Below are 23,348 nucleotides of genomic sequence, written 5' to 3' on the forward strand. Positions count from 1 at the left end.
GGATGCCACCATGGCCGCCGCCATATTGGATGTCAACAGGGGCGCCGCCATCTTGGATGCCACCAAGGGCGCCGCCATTTTGGATATCACCAAGACTGTCTCCCTATTGGATGCCACCACAGCCGCCGCCATATTGGCTGCCACACAGGGCGCCGCCATCTTCGATGTCACCAAGGGCGCCGCCATCTTGGATGCCACCGTGGCCGCCGCCATTTTTGGGTTGACCCAAGGGCGCCGCCATCTTGGATGCCCCCCATGCAACCAACCCACTCCATGCACATCCCTTAAAGGCCTCCCCCCCTCCGTTTCCCCCCCCATCACCCCACACACACGGAGCCCCGAGGCCCCCATGGCCGTGTATTGGCGGCCCCGTTTCGGGGTGAATTCAGTGGGTTTTGGGGCGCTGCCGCCAGCGGCGCAGGTTGAGGCGCAGCAGGAGCAGGTTGAGGCCGTAGGTGCTGATGCAGACGAGGCAGAGGTCGTGCAGGACGAAGGCCAAGATGGCCGCCAGCCACAGCGACGCCAGCGCCGACGCCACCGACGACGCCAGCAGCACCGCGGACGCGCCGCGGCCACGCACCGGCCCTGGGGGAGCCGATGGAGAACAATGGCACCCAATGGAGCCCAATGGAACCCAATGGAGCCCAAAGGGAACCAATGGAGCCCAATGGAGTCAATGGAGCCCAATGGGACCCAATGGAACCAATGGAGCCAATGGAACCAATGGGACCCAATAGAGCCCAAAGGGAACCAATGGAGCCCAAAGGGAACCAATGGAGCCAATGGAGCCCAATGGAACCAATGGAGCCCAATGGGACCCAATGGAACCAATGGAGCCCAATGGGACCCAATGGAGCCAATGGAGCCCAAACGGAACCAATGGAGCCAATGGAGCCCAATGGAGCCCAATGGAACCAATGGAGCCAATGGAGCCAATGGAGCCCAATGGGACCCAATGGAACCAATGGAGCCAATGGAACCAATGGAGTCCAATGAGACCCAATGGAACCAATGGAACCAATGGAGCCTAATGGGACCCAATGGAGCCCAAAGGGACCCAATGGAGCCAATGGAGCCCAACGGGACCAAATGGAGCCCAATGGAACCAATGGAGCCCAAAGGGACCCAATGGAGCCCAAAGGGACCCAATGGAGCCCGATGGAGCCAATGGAGCCCAATGGGACCCAACGGAGCCCAAAGGGACCCAATGGAGCCCAATGGAACCAATGGAGCCCAATGGAGCCCGATGGAGCCAATGGAGCCCATTACTCCCCATGGGTGTCACTGCCTCCATATGGGTCCCATTTCCCCCTATGGTTCTCATTCCCCCCTATGGGTCCCATTGCACCCTATGGGTCCCATTATTCCCTATAGTATCCATTCCCCCTGTGGGTCCCAATGCCCGCCTATGGGTCCCATTCCCCCTATGGGTCCCATTCCACCCTATGGGTCCCATTCCTCCCCAATGGGTCCCATTGCCCCCCTATGGGTTCCATTGCCCCCCATGGGTCCCATTCCCCCCCAATGGGTCCCATTGCCCCCCATGGGTCCCATTGCCCCCTATGGCTCCCATTGCCCCCCATGGGTCCCATTGCCCCCCGGCCCTTACCCAGGATCCCTTGCAGGAGGTAGAAGACGACCCCCACGGCCCCATTGGGGACGTTGGCGACGCTGTCCCGGCCCAGCAGTGGCTCCACCAGCCCGAGGCCACGCCCCCACCTGCGGGACACGCCCACACCACCATATATGGCCAACGCACCCAGGGCCTGCCCCGCCCCTCGGCCTCCCATTGGCCCTTTCCTTGCCCTCCAAGCGCCACCCCTCAGTCCCCCATTGGCTGCTCCTTACCCTCTAAGCCCCACTTCCCGCTCTCTCATTGGCTGCTTCTCGCCCTCCAAGCCCCGCCCCCTTCAAGCCCCACCCCTCCTCCCATTGGCCCGCTCCTCACCCTCCAAGCCCCGCCCCCTTCAAGCCCCACCCCTCCTCCCATTGGCCCGCTCCTCACCCTCCAAGCCCCGCCCCTCAGCCTCCCATTGGCCCTCTCCTTCTCTAAGCCCCGCCCCTCCCCTCGCCCTCCCATTGGCTGCTCCTCCACCTCCAAACCCCGCCCCCTTCAAGCCCCACCCCTCCTCCCATTGGCCCGCTCCTCGCCCTCCAAGCCCCGCCCCCTCTGCGCACCTCCCTCCCCTGCCGCGTCGCCCCCCCCCCCATTTCCCGCCCTCTCCCCCATTTCCCGCCATTCCCACCCACCCCCCCCCCATTTCCCGCGGCCGTTTCCCGCCATCCCCGCCCCACGCGGGTACCGGGAGGCGAACACGCGCGTGCACGACACGGCCTCGGCCAGGTCGCAGCGCGCGCGGTACGCGGGGTCCCGCGCGCGCGCCCGCTCCACGTGGAGCGCGTACAGGGACAGCGCCGCCCCGGCCACGCACAGCGCCGCGCGCGCCGCCGCCATCGCCACGCCGTGCGCCGTGACGTCAGCCCGCCACCGCCCACCCCTCCGACTCCGCCCCCTGATTGGCTGCCGTAGCTTCAGAGCCGCTTCTGATTGGTTGGAGCGTTCTCACGCACGCCCCCCCCGCCCCCCCCGGCTTTCCACCGGAAGTTTGCCGCGGGGGGTGATGGGAGTTGTAGTTCGGAGGAGGGGAAGGGGGTGGGCGCATGGAGAGAGCACGTAGGGACACAAAGAGCCCCATAGAGACCCCATGGAGACCCCAGAGAGCGCCATAGAGACCCCATAGAGACCCCATAGAGACCCCATAGAGAGAGACCCATAGAGACCCCATAGAGACCCATAGAGAGAGACCCATAGAGACCCCATAGAGACCCCATAGGGACCCATAGAGACCCATAGAGACCCCATAGAGACCCATAGAGACCCCATAGAGCCCCATGGAGACCCCACAGAGCCCCACAGAGACCCCACAGAGATCCCATAGAGCCCCATAGAGACCCATAGAGACCCATAGAGACCCACAGAGACCCATAGAGACCCCATAGAGACACCCCCCGTCTATACCCATAGGTCCATCAGGGGGCGATGACGTCACACAATGCCATCCCACGGACACGATGACGTCACTCCGGCGGGTGATGACGTCATAGGAGTCCCCAGCGGCCCGCGGCCCCCCCCCCCCAAGCATGAGGTCGAGGCATCCCCAAAGTCCTTTAATAGGAATATGGGGGGGGGACACAAGGAATGGGGAGGGGGGGCACCGGCCCCATAGAGACCATAGGGTGCCCCATAGAGAGCCCAGGGTGCCCCATAGAGGCCATAGAGTGCCCCATTGAGCACCCCAGAGGGCCTGGGGCTTGCCATGGGGCTCTCTGTGGGGCTCAAAGGGGGGTGTCGCTAGGCCCTGGTGCTCCCTATGGGGCAGGCTATGGGGCTCACAGTGGGTGGTGCTGGGGCCCGGTGCTTGCTATGGGGCTGGCTACAGGGCTCACTGTGGGGCTGCTTATGGGGCTCGGGGAGGGGGGTTGTTGCTAGGCCCCGGTGCTCGCTATGGGGCTCTCTACGGGGCCCGCTATAGGGCTCTCTATGGGGCTGCCTATGGGTCTATGCATGTGTCTGCCCTTGTGTCGCACTGTGGGGCTCAGGGGGGGTGTCGCTGTGGGCCGGGGCTCTCTGTGGGGCTCTCTATGGGGCTGGCTATGGGTCCCGTTATAGGGCTCTCTATGGGTCCTGCTACAGGTCTCCCTATGGGCCCTGTAATGGGGCTCTCTATGGGTCCCGCTGTGGGGCGCTCAATGGGTCCCACTATAGGGCTCTCAATGGGGCTCCCTATGGCCCCCTCTACGGCGCCCCCTGTGGGCCTGGCAGTGTGGCTCCCTATGGCCCCCTCAATGGGTTCCGCTATGGGGCTCCCTATGTGTCCCTGAATGGCGCCCCCTATAGGCCTGGCGGTGCGGCTCTCTATGCCGCCCTCAATAGCGCCCCCTGGTGGCCTGGCGGTGCGGCTCTCTATGCCGCCCTCAATAGCGCCCCCTATAGGCCTGGCGGTGCGGCTCTCTATGCCGCCCTCAATAGCGCCCCCTGGTGGCCTGGCGGTGCGGCTGTCTATGCCGCCCTCAATAGCGCCCCCTGGTGGCCTGGCGGTGGGCCGCAGCAGGCGCCAGGCCCCCCTGCAGATGAGGCCGAACCAGTAGAGCTGGGGCGCCAGGAGCGCGGCGGCCGCCAGGTTGGTGCCGGGGGGCAAGGCCCCGGGCACGCGGAGCAGGGGCAGCCCCCGCTGGCGCCCGTAGGCCCAGTAGAGGTAGGGGAAGAGCAGGACCCGGCAGAGCAGGAACGTCACCAACAGCGTCAGCCCGTTGAGGCGGTGCAGGGCCGTGTGCTGGCGGCCCAGCTGCAGGGGAGAGGGCATAGAGAGGGGATAGAGAGACCAGAGTGACCATAGAGCCCAATAGAGCCCATAGAGAGAGAGGATAGAGAGGCCAGAATGACCATAGAGAGCATCATGGAGAACATAGAGACCATAGAGAGTGTCATAGAGAGAGCAGAGTGACCATAGAGCGCCATAGCGACCATAGAGAGAGAGGATAGGGAGACCAGAATGACCACAGAGAGCATAGAGCATCATAGAGAGCAGAGAGAGAGACCATAGAGAGTGTCACAGAGAGACCAGAGTGACCATAGAGCCCAATAGAGTCCATAGAGAGACAGAATAGGGAGACCAGAATGACCATAGAGAGCATAGAGCATCATAGAGAGCATAGAGAGAGACCATAGAGAGTGTCATAGAGAGACCAGAGTGACCATAGAGGCCAATAGAGACCATAGAGAGAGAGGATAGAGAGACCAGAATGACCATAGAGAGCATCATAGAGAACATAGAGACCATAGAGAGTGTCATAGAGAGACCAGAGTGACCATAGAGATCATAGAGCACAATAGAGCATCATACGGAGTGTCATAGAGAGCATACAGACAGAGCATAGAGAGAGCAGAGTGACCCTCGGGAGGATAGAGCATCATAGAGAGGTCATAGAGAGGCTAGAGAGGACCAGAGAGCATCATAGAACCAGAGAGAGAAAGCGTAGAACGCATAGAGAGACCACAGAGCATCATAGAGCACCATAGAGACTGCCATAGGAGGGATAGAGAGGCCATAGAGCACCATAGAGACCATGGAGACTGCCATAGAAGGGATAGAGAGGCCATAGAGCACCATAGAGACCATAGGGAGGGTTCTAGAGGGGCCGGGGTGGCGCTTGGGCGCCCCCTGCTGCTCACCAGGATGAGGACCTTGCCCAGGCACACACAGGGGGTGCTCAGCTCCGCCAGCAGGAGGCAGCCCAGGAAGAAGTCGCCCTTGCCCTGGCGCCAGAGCTGCCATAGAGAGACATAGGGACCCATAGGGACCCATAGGGACCCATAGAGACCCATTTGGACCCATAGAGATCCATAGAGACCCCATAGAGACCCCAGAGAGCCCCATAGAGCCCCATAGAGACCCCATAGAGACCCCATAGAGACCCACAGAGACCCCATAGAGACCCATAGAGACCCATAGAGACCCCATAGAGACCCATAGAGACCCCATAGAGACCCACAGAGACCCCATAGAGACCCATAGAGACCCATAGAGACCCCATAGAGACCCCATAGAGACCCATAGAGACCCCATAGAGACCCCATAGAGACCCCATAGAGACCCATAGAGACCCCATAGAGACCCCATAGAGACCCCATAGAGCCCCATAGAGACCCCATAGAGACCCATAGAGACCCATAGAGACCCCATAGAGACCCCATAGAGACCCATAGAGACCCCATAGAGACCCATAGAGACCCCATAGAGACCCCATAGAGACCCATAGAGACCCATAGAGACCCCATAGAGACCCATTGCCCCCCCCATAGAGACCCCATAGAGCCCCATAGAGACCCCATAGAGACCCCATAGAGACCCATAGAGACCCATAGAGACCCCATAGAGACCCCATAGAGCCCCATAGAGACCCCATAGAGACCCACAGAGACCCATAGAGACCCCATAGAGACCCACAGAGACCCATAGAGACCCCATAGAGACCCATAGAGACCCATAGAGACCCCATAGAGAACCATAGAGACCCATAGAGACCCCATAGAGACCCATAGAGACCCCATAGAGACCCATAGAGACCCATAGGGACCCCATAGAGACCCCATAGAGACCCATAGAGACCCATAGAGACCCCATAGAGACCCATAGAGACCCATAGAGACCCATAGAGACCTATAGAGACCCATAGAGACCCCATAGAGACCCATAGAGACCCCATAGAGACCCCATAGAGACCCATAGAGACCCCATAGAGACCCATAGAGACCCATAGGGACCCCATAGAGACCCCATAGAGACCCATAGAGACCCATAGAGACCCCATAGAGACCCATAGAGACCCATAGAGACCCCATAGAGACCCATAGAGACCCATAGGGACCCCATAGAGACCCCATAGAGACCCATAGAGACCCATAGAGACCCCATAGAGACCCCATAGAGACCCATAGAGACCCATAGAGACCCCATAGAGACCCCATTGCCCCCCCCCATAGAGCGGCGCCGTCGCCGTCCCCACGGCGCCCCCTGGCGGGCGCCACTCACGCAGGCCACGGGGAAGCAGACGAGCACCATGGTCACGTGATGCAGGACGAGCAGCGGCTCCCGGCGGAGGAAGGCGGCGGCGGCGGCGCGGGGGGGCGGGGCCGGGGCGGCCTCGTGGCCCTTGACGCATGCGCGGTGCCGGTGGCACAGGAACATGGCGTAGACGTCATAGAGGAAGTAGGGCACGGCGAAGGCGGGGTAGGCCTTGGCCAGCCAGTGCCTATGGGGCGGAGCGGGCGCTGTGGGGCGGGCCCATAGGGAGCGATGGGGCCGCTATGGGGCGGAGCGGGCTCTATGGGGCGGGCCCATAGGGAGCGATGGGGGCGCTATGGGGCGGAGCGGGCTCTATGGGGCGGGCCCATAGGGAGCGATGGGGGCGCTATGGGGCTACCCCATAAGGAGCGATGGGGGTGCTATGGGGATGCCCCATAGGGAGCAATGGGGGCGCTATGGTGCGGAGCGGGGGCTATGGGGCGGGCCCATAGGGAGCGATGGGGGCGCTATGGGGCTACCCCATAAGGAGCGATGGGGGTGCTATGGGGCTGCCCCATAGGGAGAAATGGGGGCATTATGGGGCGGAGCGGGTGCTATAGGGCTGGCCCATAGGGAGCAATGGGGGCACTATGGGGCGGAGCGGGTGCTAGGGGGTGGGCCCATAGGGAGCAATGAGGGAGCTATGGGGCTACCCCATAGGGAGCAATGGGGCCGCTATGGGGCGGTCCCATAGGGAGCAATGGGGCCGCTATGGGACGGGCCCATAGGGAGCAATGGGGGCGCTATGGGGCGGAACGGGTGCTATAGGGCTGCCCCATAGGGAGCAATGGGGGCGCTATGGGGCTGCCCCATAGGGAGCAATGGGGGCACTATGGGGCGGAACGGATGCTATAGGGCTGCCCCATAGGGAGCAATGGGGGCGCTATGGGGCGGGCCCGGGGGGGGGCAGGAGCTGGGTCCCGCTGCCCCTCCCCCCGCGGCTCCCTCCCGCCCCTCCCCCCCCCGGGTTAATCCCGGCTCAGCCCCGGCGAAAGCTGCGGCCCCCCCGCCCCTCCCCCACCTGCGACTTGGGGGGGGAGGGGCACCCATGGGTCCCTATGGGGTCTCTATGGGGTCTCTATGGGTCTCTATGGGTCCCTATGGGGTCTCTATGGGGGCTCTATGGGGTCTCTATGGGTCTCTATGGGTCTCTGTGGGGTCTCTATGGGTCTCTATGGGTCCCTATGGGTCTCTATGGGGTCTCTATGGGGTCTCTATCGGGTCTCTATGGGGTCTCTATGGGTCTCTATGGGGTCTCTATGGGTCCCTATGGGTTGCTATGGGTCGCTATGGGACGCTATGGATCTCTATGGGTCTCTATGGGTCTCTATGGGTCTCTATGGGTTCCTATGGGTCTCTATGGGTCTCTATGGGGTCTCTATGGGTCTCTATGGGGTCTCTATGGGTCTCTATGGGGTCTCTATGGGGTCTCTATGGATCTCTATGGGGTCTCTATGGTCTCTATGGGTCGCTATGGGTCCCTATGGGTCTCTATGGGTGCTCTATGGGTCTCTATGGGTCTCTATGGGGTCTCTATGGGGTCTCTATGGGTCTCTATGGGGTCTCTATGGGGTCTCTATGGATCTCTATGGGGTCTCTATGGTCTCTATGGGTCGCTATGGGTCCCTATGGGTCTCTATGGGGCGCTATGGGGCACTCACTGGTCGTCAATGACGTGCTGGCAGGAGGAGGAGATGATGAACCCGGCCGTGGAGGCCATCACGGCCTGGACTGAGGACACGAGCCTGGGGGGGGTCAGCCCCATGGATCCCCATTGCCCCCCTTGCCCCCCATTGATCCCCATTGACCCCCATGGATCCCCATTGCCCCCCATAGCCCCCCATTGATCCCCATTGCCCCCCTTGCCCCCCATTGATCCCCATTGCCCCCCATTGCCCCCATTGCCCCCCATTGATCCCCATTTCCCCCCATTGATCCCCATTGCCCCCCATTACCCCCCATTGCCCCGCATTGCCCCCATTGCCCCCCATTGATCCCCATTTCCCCCATTGATCCCCATTGCCCCCCATTGACCCCCATTGATCCCCATTGCCCCCCTTGCCCCCCATTGATCCCCATTGACCCCCATTGATCCCCATTGATCCCCCATTGCCCCCCATTCACCCCCATTGATCCCCATTGCCCCCCATTGCCACATTGCCCCCATTGCCCCCCATTGCCCCCCATTGATCCCCATTGCCCCCCATTGACTCCCATTGCCCCCCATTAACCCCCATTGACCCCCATTGCCCCCATTGATCCCCATTGATCCCCATTGCCCCCATTGATCCCCATTGCCCCCCATTGCCCCCCATTGATCCCCATTGCCCCCCATTGACCCCATTGTCCCCCATTACCCCCCATTACCCCCATTGCACCCCATTGATCCCCACTGATCCCCCATTGCCCCCCATTCCCCCCCATTACCCCATTGCCCCCATTGGCCCCCATTGCCCCCATTACCCCCCATAGATCCCCATTGCCCCCCATTGCCCCCCATTACCCCCCATTGACCCCCATTGACCCCTTTGCCCCCCCCATTATCCCTAAGCCGCCCTTGTCCCATCCCTGTCCCTATCCGGGTTAATCCCTGCCCCCGCCGTCCTTGTGTCCCCCCCCAATCCCTGTCCTTGCCTTATCCCTGCCTTATCCCTGCTCATCCCATCCCCATTCCCATCCCATCCCTATCCCTTCCCTGTCCCCATCCCTATCCTATCCCCATCCCCATCCCTGTCCTTGCTTTATCCCTGCTTATCCCGTTCCCATCCCTATCCCCTCCCTGTCTCCATCCTTATCCCATTCCCATCCCATCCCTGTCCTTGCCTTACCCCTGCTTATCCCATTCCCATCTCTATTTCCATCCGTATCCTATTCCCATCCCATCCCATCCCTGTCCTTGTGCCTCATCCATCCTCATCCCTGTCCTTGCTTTACCCCTGCCCTATCCTATCCCATCCCCTCCCTATCCTATCCCTTTCCCATCCCCATCCCTATCCCACCCCCATCCCTGTTTTTCTCCTATCCCCATTGCCATCCCTGTGCTATCCCTGTCCTTGCCCCATCCCCATCCCTGTCCTTGCCCTATCTCCGCCCCATCCCTATCCCATTTCCAGCCGTGTCATTGCCCCATCCCTATCCCTACCCCATTCCCATCCCCTCCCTATCTCCATCCCCATCCCTATCCCATCCCAATCCCCATCCCATTCCCATCCCCATCCCATTCCCATCCCCATCCCATTCCCATCCCCATCCCTATCCCATTTCCAGCCCTGTCCTTGCCCCATCCCCATCCCTACCCCATTCCCATCCCCTCCCTATCTCCATCTCCATCCCTATCCCATTCCCATCCCCATCCCATTCCCATTCCTATCCCATTTCCAGCCCTGTCATTGCCCCATCCCCATCCCTACCCCATTCCCATCCCCTCCCTATCTCCATCCCCATCCCATTCCCATTCCCATCTCTATCCCATTTCCAGCCCTGTCATTGCCCCATCCCTATCCCATTCCCATCCCCTCCCTACCTCCATCCCCATCCGTGTCCCATTCCCATCCCCATCCCTGTCCCCATCCTATGTCATTGCCCCATCCCCATTCTCCTCCCATTACCCTACCCCATCCGCCTCATTGATCTCTCCCCATCCTTATCCCATCCCCATTCCCGTTCCCATCCCGTTCCCGGTACCTGGCCGCCAGGATCACCGCATGGGGCTCAGGGCAGCGCCGCCGCAGCGCGGCCCGGGCCAGCACGAAGAGCCCCGGGAAGAACACGAGCCCCGCGGCCAGCGCCGGCCCGGGGGGGGCCATGGGAGCGAGGGGGCGTGGCCTCGCCGGGGGGGCGGGACCTGATTGGGCGGAGGGAACGGAGGGAGGGGGCGTGGTCTGAAAGGGGGCGGGACGTGATTGGGCGGGGGAAAGGGAATGAATGGGCGGGGTGAAAGGGGGCGTGGCCTAAAGGGGGCGATGAATGGGCGGGGGGGAGAGGGGGCGTGGCTTAGGGGCTGTGGGGCCTGCGGTTGAGGCCTGACCCGTCCCGTCAGGCCCCGCCCTCCCTCATTTAAATGTCCCCGCCCACAGGGCCTGTCCCCACCGCTGTGTCCGTAGGGCAAGCCCCTCCCCTCTCATTAGCATACATTAGCATGCGTTAAAGGACGTTATTTACCTGCTCCGCCGCCTGAGGCCGCCGCGTCTCCACGGCAACGGGGGGGTGGGGTGGGGTGGGTGAGTGACTGCGCCCCGCGCATGCGCGCCCCGCCGCGTCCTGATTGGCCGAGCCGCGAGCCAATAGGGATAGGGCGCAGCGGGCGCGTTGCCGGGTAAGGACGAGGGAGAGGGGGTTGCCATGGCGACGGCGGGCTCATTGCATATGCATGAGGCGGGCCGTCATGAATATTAATGAGGCCGGTTACGCGCGGCCCCGCACTGCGGCGCGCCAAAAGCCACGCCCCCCTCCTCGCTCCCAGCCTTGGGGCCCCAAGCGGATTTGGGGGGGGGGGGGGTGTTGGGGTACCAGGGCCGTTGCCATGGCAACCACGTTGCTATAGCGACAACGGCGACCCCCAAAATGGGGGGGGGGGGAAGGCCCCAACACCAGCTTCATAATGGGGGGGGGAGGGGCTTGGGGGGAGGGGGTGTTTTCCCCTCCCCCCACCCCATGGGGGGGGGGTGGGGGAGGGGCCGGGGGCTATTTTGGGCTGCGGAAAGGGCAGAGGTCACCTGAGAAGGTCACGAGAGGGGGGGCACCCCCCCCCCATAGGAGCCCCTATATAAGGGGGAGCCCCTAGCACCCCCAGCGTCACTCAGGGTCACCCCAAGGTAAGTGATGGATGGGGGGGGCCGTTTGCTGCACCACCCCCCCCCCATAATGGAACCCCCCCTGCACCCCAACACCCCCATTGCACCCTATGGGCGCTTCCCCCCCCCGCACCCCCAAACCCCCTCTGTACCCCAACACCGCCCGTTACCCCTTTAAGGGGGGAGGGGTACCCCAGAACGGGATGGGCCCCACCGGGACGTTGCCCCTTTAAGAGCGTGTTCCCCCCCTCCCTCCCGACGTGGTGACGTCACGGCGCGGCCCCGCCCCTTCCCGCGCGCCCGCCGCTGCCCGCGTCCAGGTGTGAGGTGGGGGGGGGGGAGTGGGTTTTGGGGTGAAAAGAGGCGGTTTTGGGTAAGGAGGGGGGGTCGAGGGAAAAAAGGCGGGTTTGGGGTGAAAAAGGAAGGATTTTGGGGAAAAAAGGTAGGTTTTGGGGTGAAAAGTGGAGATTTTAGGGCAAGGGGCAGATTCTGAGGTAAAAAAGGCGGGGTTTGGGTAAAAAAGGTAGATTTTGGGGTGAAAAGGGCAGATCCTGAGGTAAAAAAGACCGGGTTTGGGTAAAAAAGGTAGATTTTGGGGTGAAAAGGGCAGATTCTGAGGTAAAAAAGACGGGGTTTGGATAAAAAAGGTGGATTTTGGGGTGAAAAGGGCAGATTCTGAGGTAAAAAGGGCAGGTTTTGGAGTAAGTGAGGTAAAAAGGGCAGGTTTTGGGGTGAAAAGGGCAGATTTGGGGGTTTTGGGGCAGACTCTGAAGTAAAAAGGCAGGTTTTGGGTGAAAAGGGCAAATGCTGAGGTAAAAAAGGCAGGTTTTGGGTGGAAAGGGCAGATTTTGGGGGGAAAAGGGCAAATGCTGAGGTAAAAAAGGCAGATTTTGGGTGGAAAGGGCAGTTTTTGGGTAAAAAACGAAGGTTTTGGGGTTTTAGGGCGGATTTTGAGGTAAAAAAGGGCAGATTTTGGGGGTTGGGCTTGGGTTTTGGGGTGAAAAGAGGCGATTTAGGGGAAATCCTGAGGGGAAAGGGTGGATTTGGGGGGTGAGAGGGGTTTTTGGGGTCAAAAAGGCCGATTTGGGGGCAAAAAGGGCAAGTTTTTGAGGTGGGCAGAAGTTTTGGGGGGGAAAAGGTGGATTTTGGGGTGAAAAGAGGAGATTTTGGGGTGGAAAGAGCAGGTTCTGGGATCAAAAAGGCAGATTTTAGGGTGGAGAGCGCTGTTTCGGGGTGAAAAGCATTGATTTTGGGGTGAAAAAGGCGGATTTTGGGGTGAGAATGCCATTTTGGTGTAAAAAGGCAGGCTTTGGGGTGGCAAAGTCACCTTTTGGTGCACGAAAGGCGTGGTTTGGGGTGGAAACCGGTTACTTCGGAGGGAAAAAGGCGTATTTTGGGGTCAAACGTGCGTCTTTTGGGGCGAAAAGGGCATCATTTGGGGGTCAAGGCCAGATTTTGGGGTGAAAACCTCAGATTTCGGGGTGTCCAGCCCCGATTTGGGCCGAAAAGAGGCGATTTTGGGGTCAGACCCGCGGGTTCGTCCCCGTTGGGGGGGGGGGGTGACCTTGGGCCGCCCTTGGCGGGAGGGGGGTTCCCCTTGGGGGCCGCCATGGGGCAGGGGCCGGGCGGTCACGTCCGACGCGTGACGTCACGGGTGACGGCGTACGTAGAGGCTTGACGCCGTACGCAGAGCCAAGATGGCGCCGCCCGTGGCCGCGCTGACGCCGGAGCAGAAGAAGGAGCTGGCGGGGATCGCGCAGCGGATTGTGGCCCCCGGCAAAGGCATCCTGGCGGCGGATGAGTCCACCGGTACCGGCCGGGGGGGGAGAAGGGCCCATTGGGGTGGTGGAGATCGGGACCCGTTGGGGTGATGGAGGGGGAGCCATTGGGGTGATGCAGGAGGGGACTGGGAGCCATTGGGGTGATGGAGCGGGGGCATTGGCGTGATGCAGGAGGGGACTGAGAGCCTTTGGGGTGATGGAGGGGGAGCCATTGGGGTGATGCAGGAGGGGACTGGGACCCATTGGGGTGATGGAGGGGGGGCATTGGGGTGATGGAGAGGGAGGTATTGGGGTGATGCAGGAGGGGACTGGGACCCATTGGGGTGATGGAGGGGGGGCATTGGGGTGATGGAGAGGGAGGTATTGGGGTGATGCAGGAGGGGACTGAGACCCATTGGGGTGATGGAGTGGGAAGCATTGGGGTGATGGAGGGGGAGGTATTGGGGTGATGGAGGGGGAGGTATTGGGGTGATGCAGGAGGGGACTGAGACCTATTGGGGTGATGGAGTGGGAAGCATTGGGGTGATGGAGTGGGAAGCATTGGGGTGATGGAGGGGGAGGCATTGGGGTGATGGAGGGGGAGGTATTGGGGTGATGCAGGAGGGGACTGAGACCCATTGGGGTGATGGAGTGGGAAGCATTGGGGTGATGGAGGGGGAGCCATGGGGGTGATGGAGGGGGAGCCATGGGGGTGATGCAAGAGAGAACTGGGACCCATTGGGGTGATGGAGGGGAGGACATTGGGGTGATGGAGGGGGAGCTGTGAGGGTGATGCAGGAGGGGACTGGGACCCATTGGGGTGATGGAGCGGGAAGCATTGGGGTGATGGAGGGGTAGGTATTGGGGTGATGGAGGGGGAGGTATTGGGGTGATGGAGAGGGAGGTATTGGGGTGATGGAGAGGGAGGTATTGGGGTGATGGAGGAGGGGACTGAGACCCATTGGGGTGATGGAGTGGGAAGTATTGGGGTGATGGAGTGGGAAGCATTGGGGTGATGGAGGGGGAGGTATTGGGGTGATGGAGGGGGAGGTATTGGGGTGATGGAGAGGGAGGTATTGGGGTGATGCAGGAGGGGACTGAGACCCATTGGGGTGATGGAGTGGGAAGCATTGGGGTGATGGAGTGGGAAGCATTGGGGTGATGGAGGGGGAGGCATTGGGGTGATGGAGGGAGAGGTATTGGGGTGATGCAGGAGGGGACTGAGACCCATTGGGGTGATGGAGTGGGAAGCATTGGGGTGATGGAGGGGGAGCCATGGGGGTGATGGAGGGGGAGCCATGGGGGTGATGCAAGAGAGGACTGGGACCCATTGGGGTGATGGAGGGGAGGACATTGGGGTGATGGAGGGGGAGCTGTGAGGGTGATGCAGGAGGGGACTGGGACCCATTGGGGTGATGGAGCGGGAAGCATTGGGGTGATGGAGTGGGAAGCATTGGGGTGATGGAGGGGGAGGTATTGGGGTGATGGAGGGGGAGGTATTGGGGTGATGGAGGGGGAGGTATTGGGGTGATGGAGAGGGAGGTATTGGGGTGATGCAGGAGGGGACTGAGACCCATTGGGGTGATGGAGTGGGAAGTATTGGGGTGATGGAGTGGGAAGCATTGGGGTGATGGAGGGGGAGGTATTGGGGTGATGGAGGGGGAGGTATTGGGGTGATGGAGGGGGAGGTATTGGGGTGATGGTGGGGGAGGTATTGGGGTGATGGAGAGGGAGGTATTGGGGTGATGCAGGAGGGGACTGAGACCCATTGGGGTGATGGAGTGGCAAGCATTGGGGTGATGGAGTGGCAAGCATTGGGGTGATGGAGGGGGAGGCATTGGGGTGATGGAGAGAGAGGTATTGGGGTGATGCAGGAGGGGACTGAGACCCTTTGGGGTGATGGAGAGGGAGGTATTGGGGGGATGCAGGGGGGGACTGAGACTCATTAGGGTGATGGAGAGAGAAGCGTTGGGGTGATGGAGAAGACTGGAGTCCATTGGGGTGATGGAGGCAGAGGTATTTTGGTGATGGAGGGAGAGGGGGTGATGCAGGAGACTGGGGCTCATTGGGGTGATGGGGGGGCCATTGGGGTGATGGAGAGGGAGGTATTGGGGTGATGCAGGAGACTGGGGCGCATTGGGGTGATGGAAGAGGGAACTGGGACCTATGAGAGTGATGCAGAAAGACCCATTGGGGTGATGGAGGGGGATCCCATTGGGTAATGGAGGAGAGGAGCCATTGGGGTGATGGAGGGGGAGCCATGGGGGTGATGCAGGAGGGGACTGGGACCCATTTGGGTGAGGCAGGAGGGGACTGGGAGCTACTGGGATTCACTGGGACCTACTGGGGCAGCACCCAGGCCTTACTGGGAGCGTTTGGAGCAGCACTGGGAGGCACTGGGGCAGCACCAGGAGATCGCTGGTCCATATTGGTGTAAATTGGTTTATATTGCGTTGGTTAAAGGGAGAGTTAACTGCTTAAAGTAATGCCAAGAGGCAGTTGCAAGCTCGTCGACTCGGGAGGGATACTATAAGGAGACCTTGGCTCATACTGGTCTCGACTGGTTTATACTGGGCTGGTTGCAGGCAGCATCAGCACCTTGCAGCGACACCAGGAGCTCCTTGGAAGCTCCTGGGCGCTGTTGGGAGGCACTGGTCCTTACTGGTCTGAACTGGTTTGTAATGGGTTGGTTGCAAGCAGCATCAGCATCTTTAAGCGATCGTAGAAGACATTTAGAAGGTCTTGCAGGTTATTGGCCGGCACTGGCCTATACTTGTCTGAACTGGTTTCTATTGGTGTGGCCGCAGGCAGTGTTAGCGCCTTAAAGCGACACCAGGAGACACTTGCAAGGTCTTGGGTGCGATTGGGAAGCGCTGGTTCTTACTGGTGTGTACTGGTTTATGCTGGGTCGGTTGCAAGCACCGTCCCCACCTTAAACCGACACCGAGACGTACCTGGGAGCTCTTGGGTCTGCATTGGGCGCTATTGGGAGGCGATGGGTCCCTGGTCCATACTGGCCTAAACCGGCTCGCACTGGTTTGGCCGCAGGCAGCATCGCCAAGCGCCTGAGCTCGGTGGGCGCCGAGAACACGGAGGAGAACCGGCGCTGGTACCGGCAGCTGCTGTTCACGGCCGACAGCCGCGTGGACGCTTGCATCGGCGGCGTCATCCTCTTCCATGAGACCCTCTACCAGAAGACCGACGACGGGCGCCCCTTCCCCGAGGTCATCCGAAGCAAGGGAGCCCTCGTGGGCATCAAGGTGGGGGCAAGGGGAGCGCCGGGGGGTGCGGCAGCATCACCGTGGGGCGGGTATTGAGGTGCTGGGGGCAATGGGGGCTCCGTAACCTGTGTCAATAGCACCATGGGGGGGGTATTGGGGTGCTGGGGGCAATGGGGGCTCCATAACCTGTGTCAGTAGCACCATGGGGGGGGTATTGGGGTGCTGGGGGCAATGGGGGCTCCGTAACCTGTGTCAATAGCACCATGGGGGGGGTATTGGGGTGCTGGGGGCAATGGAGGCTCCATAACCTGTGTCAATAGCATCATGGGGCGGGTATTGGGGTGCTGGGGGCAATAGAGGATCCATGATCTGTGTCAATAGCATCATGGGGCGGGTATTGGGGTGCTGGGGGCAATGGGGGTTCCATGATCTGTGTCAATAGCACCATGGAGGGGGTATTGGGGTGCTGGGGGCAATGGGGGTTCCATGACCTGTGTCGATAGCACCATGGGGTGGCATTGGGGTGTTCCATGACCTGCATCAACTCCATCATGAATGGCACCTTAAAGAGGTGCTGGGGACCTCATAGGGGTGCTGAGCACCTTAAAGGTGGTGTCCCCATGGTGGGGGGGACCCTGTGGGGACCAGGCTGGTGGCCCCATTGATGTGGCTCCATCCCATAGGTGGACAAGGGCGTCGTGCCCCTGGCTGGCACCAATGGCGAGACCACGACCCAAGGTGAGGGGCAGTCCCAGGGAGGCCACCCCCATGTCCCCATCCCTGGAGTCACCCTCGTGGTCTTTTGGTGTCCCTATCCATGGTGGCATCGCTGTGGTGATCCCATCCTTGATGCCCCCCCCAAGCCCCATTGGTGTCTCTATCCTTGGTGCCACCATGGTCTCATCGAAGCCATTCGCAATGGATACCCTTTGATGTCTCCATCCTTGATGCCGCTCCTACGTCCGCATTGGTGTCCCCATCTCGATGCCACCATGGTCTCGTGCATGCCATTACCAACGGATAGCTCTTGGTGTTGCCATCCTTGTTGCCATTTCGCAGCCGCATTGATGCCTCCATCCCTGATGCCTTCATGGTCCCATCCGTGCCACCCCTAATGTCCACTCCTTGGTGTCCCCATCCCTTCTGCCCCTCGCCTCCACGTCCCCTCTTGCTGTCCCCAGGCCTGGACGGGCTCATGGAGCGCTGTGCCCAGTACAAGAAGGACGGGGCTGACTTTGCCAAGTGGCGCTGCGTGCTCAAGATCTCGGAGCACACCCCGACCCGCTTGGCCGTCATGGAGAACGCCAACGTCCTGGCTCGCTACGCCAGCATCTGCCAGCAGGTCCCTTGTCCCCGACCAGAGCGGGCTCTGGGGTGGTTATGGGGAGGGGGGCGTGGAGGGAGGCATGGAGATATGGAAGGGATGAGGGGATCATGGGGATGGAGGCATGGAGATGGTTATGGGGACATGGAAGGAATAGAGAGGTCGTGGGGATGGGGGCATGGAGGGGGCCATGGGGACAGGGAAGGGATGGAGGGGTCGTGGGGATGGGGGCATGGAGGGGGCCATGGGGACAGGGAAGGGATGGAGGGGTCGTGGGGATGGGGGCATGGAGGGGGCCATGGGGACAGGGAAGGGATGGAGGGGTCGTGGGGATGGGGGCATGGAGGGGGCCATGGGGACAGGGAAGGGATGGAGGGGTCGTGGGGATGGGGGCATGGAGGGGGCCATGGGGACAGGGAAGGGATGGAGGGGTCGTGGGGATGGGGGCATGGAGGGGGCCATGGGGACAGGGAAGGGATGGAGGGGTCGTGGGGATGGGGGCATGGAGGGGGCCATGGGGACAGGGAAGGGATGGAGAAGTCATGGGGATGAGAATATGGAGGGGGACAGGGAAGGGATGGAGGCGTCATGGGGATGGTGGCCTGAAAGGGATGGAGGGGGCATAGGGATGGGGACATGGAGGGGGACATGGGGACATGCAAGGGATGGAGGACCCATGGGCTATCCAAGGGGTTGAGGCCCCCCCTTTGCCAATGGGCTGGGCACCAGGGAAGGTGATGGCTGCCTGCTGGCCAGCGGGATGCTCCCATGGAGCCTGGCTCTCCTCCTGATCTCCATCCCTCTCCTCATCCCCATCCCTTGGCTGTCCCCATAGAACGGCATCGTCCCCATCGTGGAGCCCGAGATCCTCCCGGATGGTGACCATGACCTCAAGCACTGCCAATACATCACCGAGAAGGTGGGTACCAACCCCATCCGTCCCCATGGGCTCCTTAGGGTGGCCCTAATCCTGTATCCCCCCCCCCCATAGGTGTTGGCTGCCGTCTACAAGGCGCTGAGCGACCACCACGTCTACTTGGAGGGGACGCTGCTCAAGCCCAACATGGTGACCCCCGGCCATGCCTGCACCAAGAAGTACAGCCCCGAGGAGATCGCCATGGCCACCGTCACCGCGCTGCGCCGCACCGTGCCCCCCGCCGTGCCCGGTCAGTGCCGACCCCGGCGCCCCGGCGCTGTGGGGTCCCCATCCCTATGGGGGTCTCCGTGCCTATGGGCTTCCTGTCCCTATGGGGTCCCCATCCCTATGGGCTTCCTGTCCCTATGGGGCTCTCCCTGCCTATGGGCTTCCTGTCCCTATGGGGCTCTCCCTGCCTATGGGCTTCCTGTCCCTATGGGGTCCCCATCCCTATGGGCTTCCTGTCCCTATGGGGTCCCCATCCCTATGGGCTTCTTGTCCCTATGGGGTTCTCCCTGCCTATGGGGTCCCTGTCCCTATGGGGTCCCTGTCCCTATGGGGTCCCCGTCCCTATGGGCTTCCTGTCCCTATGGGGTCCCCGTGCTATGGGGTCCCTGTCGCTATGGAGTCCCTGTCGCTATGGGGTCCCCGTGCTATGGGATTCCTGTCCCTATGGGGTTCTCCCTGCCTATGGGGTCCCTGTCGCTATGGGGCCCTGTTCCTATGGGAGTCCCCGTCCCTATGGGCTTTCTGTCCCTATGGGGTCACTATCACTATGGGCTTCCTGTCCCTATGGGGGTCCCTGTCGCTATGGGGTCCCCATGCTATGGGATTCCTGTCCTTATGGGGTTCTCCCTGCCTATGGGGTCCCTGTCGCTATGGGGCCCTGTTCCTATGGGGGTCCCCGTACCTATGGGGTTCCTGTCACTATGGGGTCCCCGTTCCTATGGGGTTCTCCATGCTTATGGGGGTCCCCATCGCTGTGGGGTCTCCGTGCCTATGGGAGTCTCCGTGCCTATGGGCTTCCTGTCCCTATGGGAGTCTCCGTGCCTATGGGGTCCCTGTCCCTATGGGGTCCCTGTCCCTATGGGGTCCCTGTCCCTATGGGGTCCCTGTCCCTATGGGGTCCCTGTCCCTATGGGGTCCCTGTCCTTATGGGGTCCCTGTCCTTATGGGCTCCCCGTCCCTATGGGCTCCCCGTCCCTATGGGCTCCCCGTCCCTATGGGCTCCCCATCCCTATGGGGTCTCCATTCCCCCCCCATCTCCCCTTATCCCCCCCCCCAACTGACCCTGTCCCCCCCCCCCCCATTGCCCTCGGCAGGCATCACCTTCCTGTCAGGGGGTCAGAGCGAGGAGGAGGCCTCCCTGAACCTCAACGCCATCAACCGCTGCCCCCTGGCCCGGCCCTGGGCCCTCACCTTCTCCTACGGACGGGCCCTGCAGGCCTCGGCCCTCAAGGCCTGGGCGGGCAAGAAGGACAACACCAAAGCGGCCCAGGAGGAGTACGTCAAGAGGGCCCTGGTACGAGCCTGCGCCTGCCCCATAGCGCGCCCATGGGGGGGGGAGCCGTGGGGATGGCGGCGTGGGAGGGGTGGGGGGGGGGGACGTGGGGGATGCCGAGGGTTGGGGGGGGGGGGCTGCTCTTGGGGGGTTGTTATGCGGTGGGATCCGTGGTGGTTATCCCGTGGTGTTATCCCACGCTATCCAATGTTATCCCGTGCCGTTATCCCATGTGTGTTAGCCCGTGTCGTTGTCCCATGTCCGTTATCCCAAGTGGTTAATCCCATGTCGCTATCCCATGTCGCTATCCCATGTCGCTATCCCATGTCGCTATCCCATGTCGCTATCCCATGTCGCTATCCCATGTCGCTATCCCACGCCCTTATCCCCTGTTATCCCACGCCCTTATCCCCCGTTATCCCACGCCCTTATCCCCCGTTATCCCACGCCCTTATCCCATGTTACCCTACATCATCCCACACCGTTATCCCACATTATCCTACGTTATCCCACGCCCTTATCCCCTGTTATCCCACGCCCTTATCCCATGTTACCCTACATCATCCCACACCGTTATCCCACATTATCCCACATTATCCCACGCCGTTATCCCACGTTATCCCACATTATCCCACACCGTTATCCCACGTTATCCCACATTATCCCACACCGTTATCCCACGTTATCCCACATTATCCCACGCCGTTATCCCACATTATCCTACATTATCCCACGCCGTTATCCCACATTATCCCACATTATCCCACGCCGTTATCCCACATTATCCTACATTATCCCACGCCGTTATCCCACATTATCCCACGCCGTTATCCCACGTTATCCCACATTATCCCACACCGTTATCCCACATTATCCCACATTATCCCACGCCGTTATCCCACATTATCCCACGTTATCCCACGCCGTTATCCCACATTATCCTACATTATCCCACGCCGTTATCCCACATTATCCTACATTATCCCACGCCGTTATCCCACATTATCCCACGCCGTTATCCCACGTTATCCCACATTATCCCACACCGTTATCCCACATTATCCCACATTATCCCACGCCGTTATCCCACATTATCCCACGTTATCCCACGCCGTTATCCCACATTATCCCACGTTATCCCACGCCGTTATCCCACATTATCCCACGTTATCCCACGCCGTTATCCCACATTATCCCACGCCGTTATCCCACGCCGTTATCCCGTGTATTCCAGGCTAACTCCCAGGCCTGCCGTGGCCAATACACCCCCTCGGGCACCGCGGGCGCCGCCGCCAGCGAATCCCTCTTCATCTCCAACCACGCCTACTGAGCCATGACGTCATCACGCCGGGACACGCCCCCCCGCGTAGCCACGCCCCCCTCCCCCGTAGCCACGCTCCCTTCCGCACGGCAGCCAATGAGGCGCGAGAATAAAGTGGATGTGGATGGAGCGGGACCTATAGGGGACCATGGGACCCATAGGGGCCAATGGGACCCATAGGGGGGCAATGGGACCCATGGGGGGGCAATGGGACCCATAGGGGGGCAATGGGACCCATAGGGGGCAATTGGACCCATAGGGGGGCAATGGGACCCATAGGGGACAATGGGACCCATAGGGGGGCATTGAGACTCATAGGTGGCAATGAGACCTATAGGGTGCAGTGGGACCTATAGGGAGACAATGGGGCCCATAGGGGCCAATGGGACCCACAGGGGTGCTTTGGGACTCATAGGGGGGCATTGAGACCCATAGGGGGCAATGAGACCTATAGGGTGCAAGGGGACCTGTAGGGAGGCAATGGGGTCTATGGGGGGCAATGGGACCCATAGGGGTGCTTTGGGACTCATAGGGGGGCATTGAGACCCATAGGGGGCAATGAGACCTATAGGGTGCAAGGGGACCTGTAGGGAGGCAATGGGGTCTATGGGGGGCAATGGGACCCATAGGGGGCAATGGGACCTATAGGGTGCAAGGGGACCTGTAGGGAGGCAATGGGATCTATGTGGGGCAATGGGGCCCATAGAGGACAATGGAGCCCCTGGGGGGGCATTGAGCACCATAGGGGACCCATAGAGGGGCATTCGGACCCATGGGGCTGCATTGGGACCCATAGGGGGGCACTGAGACCCATAGGGGACAATGGGGCCCATAGGGGGTTATGGGACCTATAGGGGGGGCATTGAGACCCATAGGGGGTACAGTGGGGACCTGTAGGGGGCCATGGGACCCATAGGGGTGCATTGGGACCCAAAGGGGGCAATGGGGCCTATAGGGGCGCATTGAGACCCCTAGGAGAGCAATGGGACCAATAGGGGGCATTGAGACCCATAGGGGGTACAATGGGGACCCGTAGGGGGCAATGGGACCCATAGGGGGGCAATGGGACTCATAGGGGGGCATTGAAGCCCATAGGGGGCAATGGGACCTATAGGGATACAACGGGGCCCATAGGGGGCAGTGGGACCCATAGGGGGGCAATGGGACCCACAGGGTGAGGGTTGGGACCTATAGGGGGGCCATGGGGTCCATAGGAGGCAATGAGGCCCATAGGGGGCAATGGGACCCCCAGGGGTGCTTTGGGACCCATAGGGGGGCATTGAGACCCATAGGGGGCAATGGGACCTATGGGGAGACAATGGGGCCCATAGGGGGCAATGGGACCCCTGGGGGGGCATTGAGCCCCATAGGGGACAATGGGACCCATAGAGGGGCATTGGGGCCCATAGGGGGGCACTGAGACCTGTAGGGGTGGCATTGAGCCCCATAGGGGGGCAGTGGGACCCATAGGGGTGCATTAGGACCTATAGGGGGACGATGGAGCCCATAGGGGTTAATGGGACCTATAGGAGGGGCATTGAGACCCATAGGGAGCAATGGGACCCGTAAGGATGCATTGGGACCCATAGGGGGGCAATGGGGCCCATAGGGGGCAATGGGACCCATAGGGAGACAATGGGACCCGTAGGGGGGCAATGGGGCCCATAGGGGGCAATGGGACCTATAGGGGGGGCATTGAGACCCATAGGGAGCAATGGGACCCGTAAGGATGCATTGGGACCCATAGGGGGCAATGGGGCCCATAGGGGGCAATGGGACCCATGGGGGGGCAATGGGGCCCATAGGGGGGCAATGGGACCCATAGGGGGCAACGGGACCCATAGGGGGACAATGGGAGCCATAGGGGGCAGTGGGACCCATAGGGG

General features: G+C 61.2%; 3 protein-coding genes across 7 annotated transcripts; 1 reads left to right on the forward strand and 2 right to left on the reverse strand.

The window, feature by feature from the left end:
* Positions 1 to 385: 385 nt before the first annotated feature.
* LOC308232688 (vitamin K epoxide reductase complex subunit 1-like) lies at positions 386 to 2,455 on the reverse strand (the record flags this gene model as incomplete). Its single annotated transcript, XM_080639917.1, has 3 exons — positions 386 to 585; positions 1,610 to 1,719; positions 2,304 to 2,455. The coding sequence occupies 3 exons, from the start codon at positions 2,453 to 2,455 to the stop codon at positions 386 to 388; spliced, it is 462 nt and encodes a 153-aa protein (XP_080496043.1).
* An 858-nt stretch (positions 2,456 to 3,313) lies between these two features.
* On the reverse strand, positions 3,314 to 10,411 carry TLCD3B (TLC domain containing 3B). 2 transcript variants are annotated; one of them, XM_080639920.1, is made up of 5 exons: positions 10,311 to 10,411; positions 8,288 to 8,371; positions 6,594 to 6,813; positions 5,234 to 5,329; positions 3,314 to 4,346 (listed from the first exon to the last, which is right to left on the reverse strand). In XM_080639920.1, the coding sequence occupies exons 2-5, from the start codon at positions 8,344 to 8,346 to the stop codon at positions 3,597 to 3,599; spliced, it is 1,125 nt and encodes a 374-aa protein (XP_080496046.1). In that variant the 5' UTR covers positions 8,347 to 8,371; positions 10,311 to 10,411; the 3' UTR covers positions 3,314 to 3,596. The 2 variants fall into 2 exon arrangements, with proteins under 2 accessions (XP_080496046.1, XP_080496045.1); XM_080639919.1 differs by lacking the exon at positions 10,311 to 10,411 and having other exon boundaries at positions 8,288 to 8,609.
* A 1,164-nt stretch (positions 10,412 to 11,575) lies between these two features.
* ALDOA (aldolase, fructose-bisphosphate A) lies at positions 11,576 to 21,597 on the forward strand. Of its 4 annotated transcripts, none has more exons than XM_080639910.1 (9): positions 11,576 to 11,739; positions 13,110 to 13,228; positions 16,228 to 16,439; positions 17,084 to 17,138; positions 17,582 to 17,742; positions 18,560 to 18,643; positions 18,716 to 18,890; positions 19,963 to 20,162; positions 21,376 to 21,597. In XM_080639910.1, the coding sequence occupies exons 2-9, from the start codon at positions 13,117 to 13,119 to the stop codon at positions 21,469 to 21,471; spliced, it is 1,095 nt and encodes a 364-aa protein (XP_080496036.1). In that variant the 5' UTR covers positions 11,576 to 11,739; positions 13,110 to 13,116; the 3' UTR covers positions 21,472 to 21,597. The 4 variants fall into 4 exon arrangements, with proteins under 4 accessions (XP_080496036.1, XP_080496035.1, XP_080496037.1 ...); XM_080639909.1 differs by having other exon boundaries at positions 11,577 to 11,739; positions 13,090 to 13,228; XM_080639911.1 differs by having other exon boundaries at positions 11,727 to 11,746.
* Positions 21,598 to 23,348: the final 1,751 nt, after the last annotated feature.

Source organism: Psittacula echo (genome assembly GCF_963264785.1).
Source record: "Psittacula echo genome assembly, contig: SCAFFOLD_56, whole genome shotgun sequence".
NCBI classification, from domain to species: Eukaryota; Metazoa; Chordata; class Aves; order Psittaciformes; family Psittacidae; genus Psittacula; species Psittacula echo.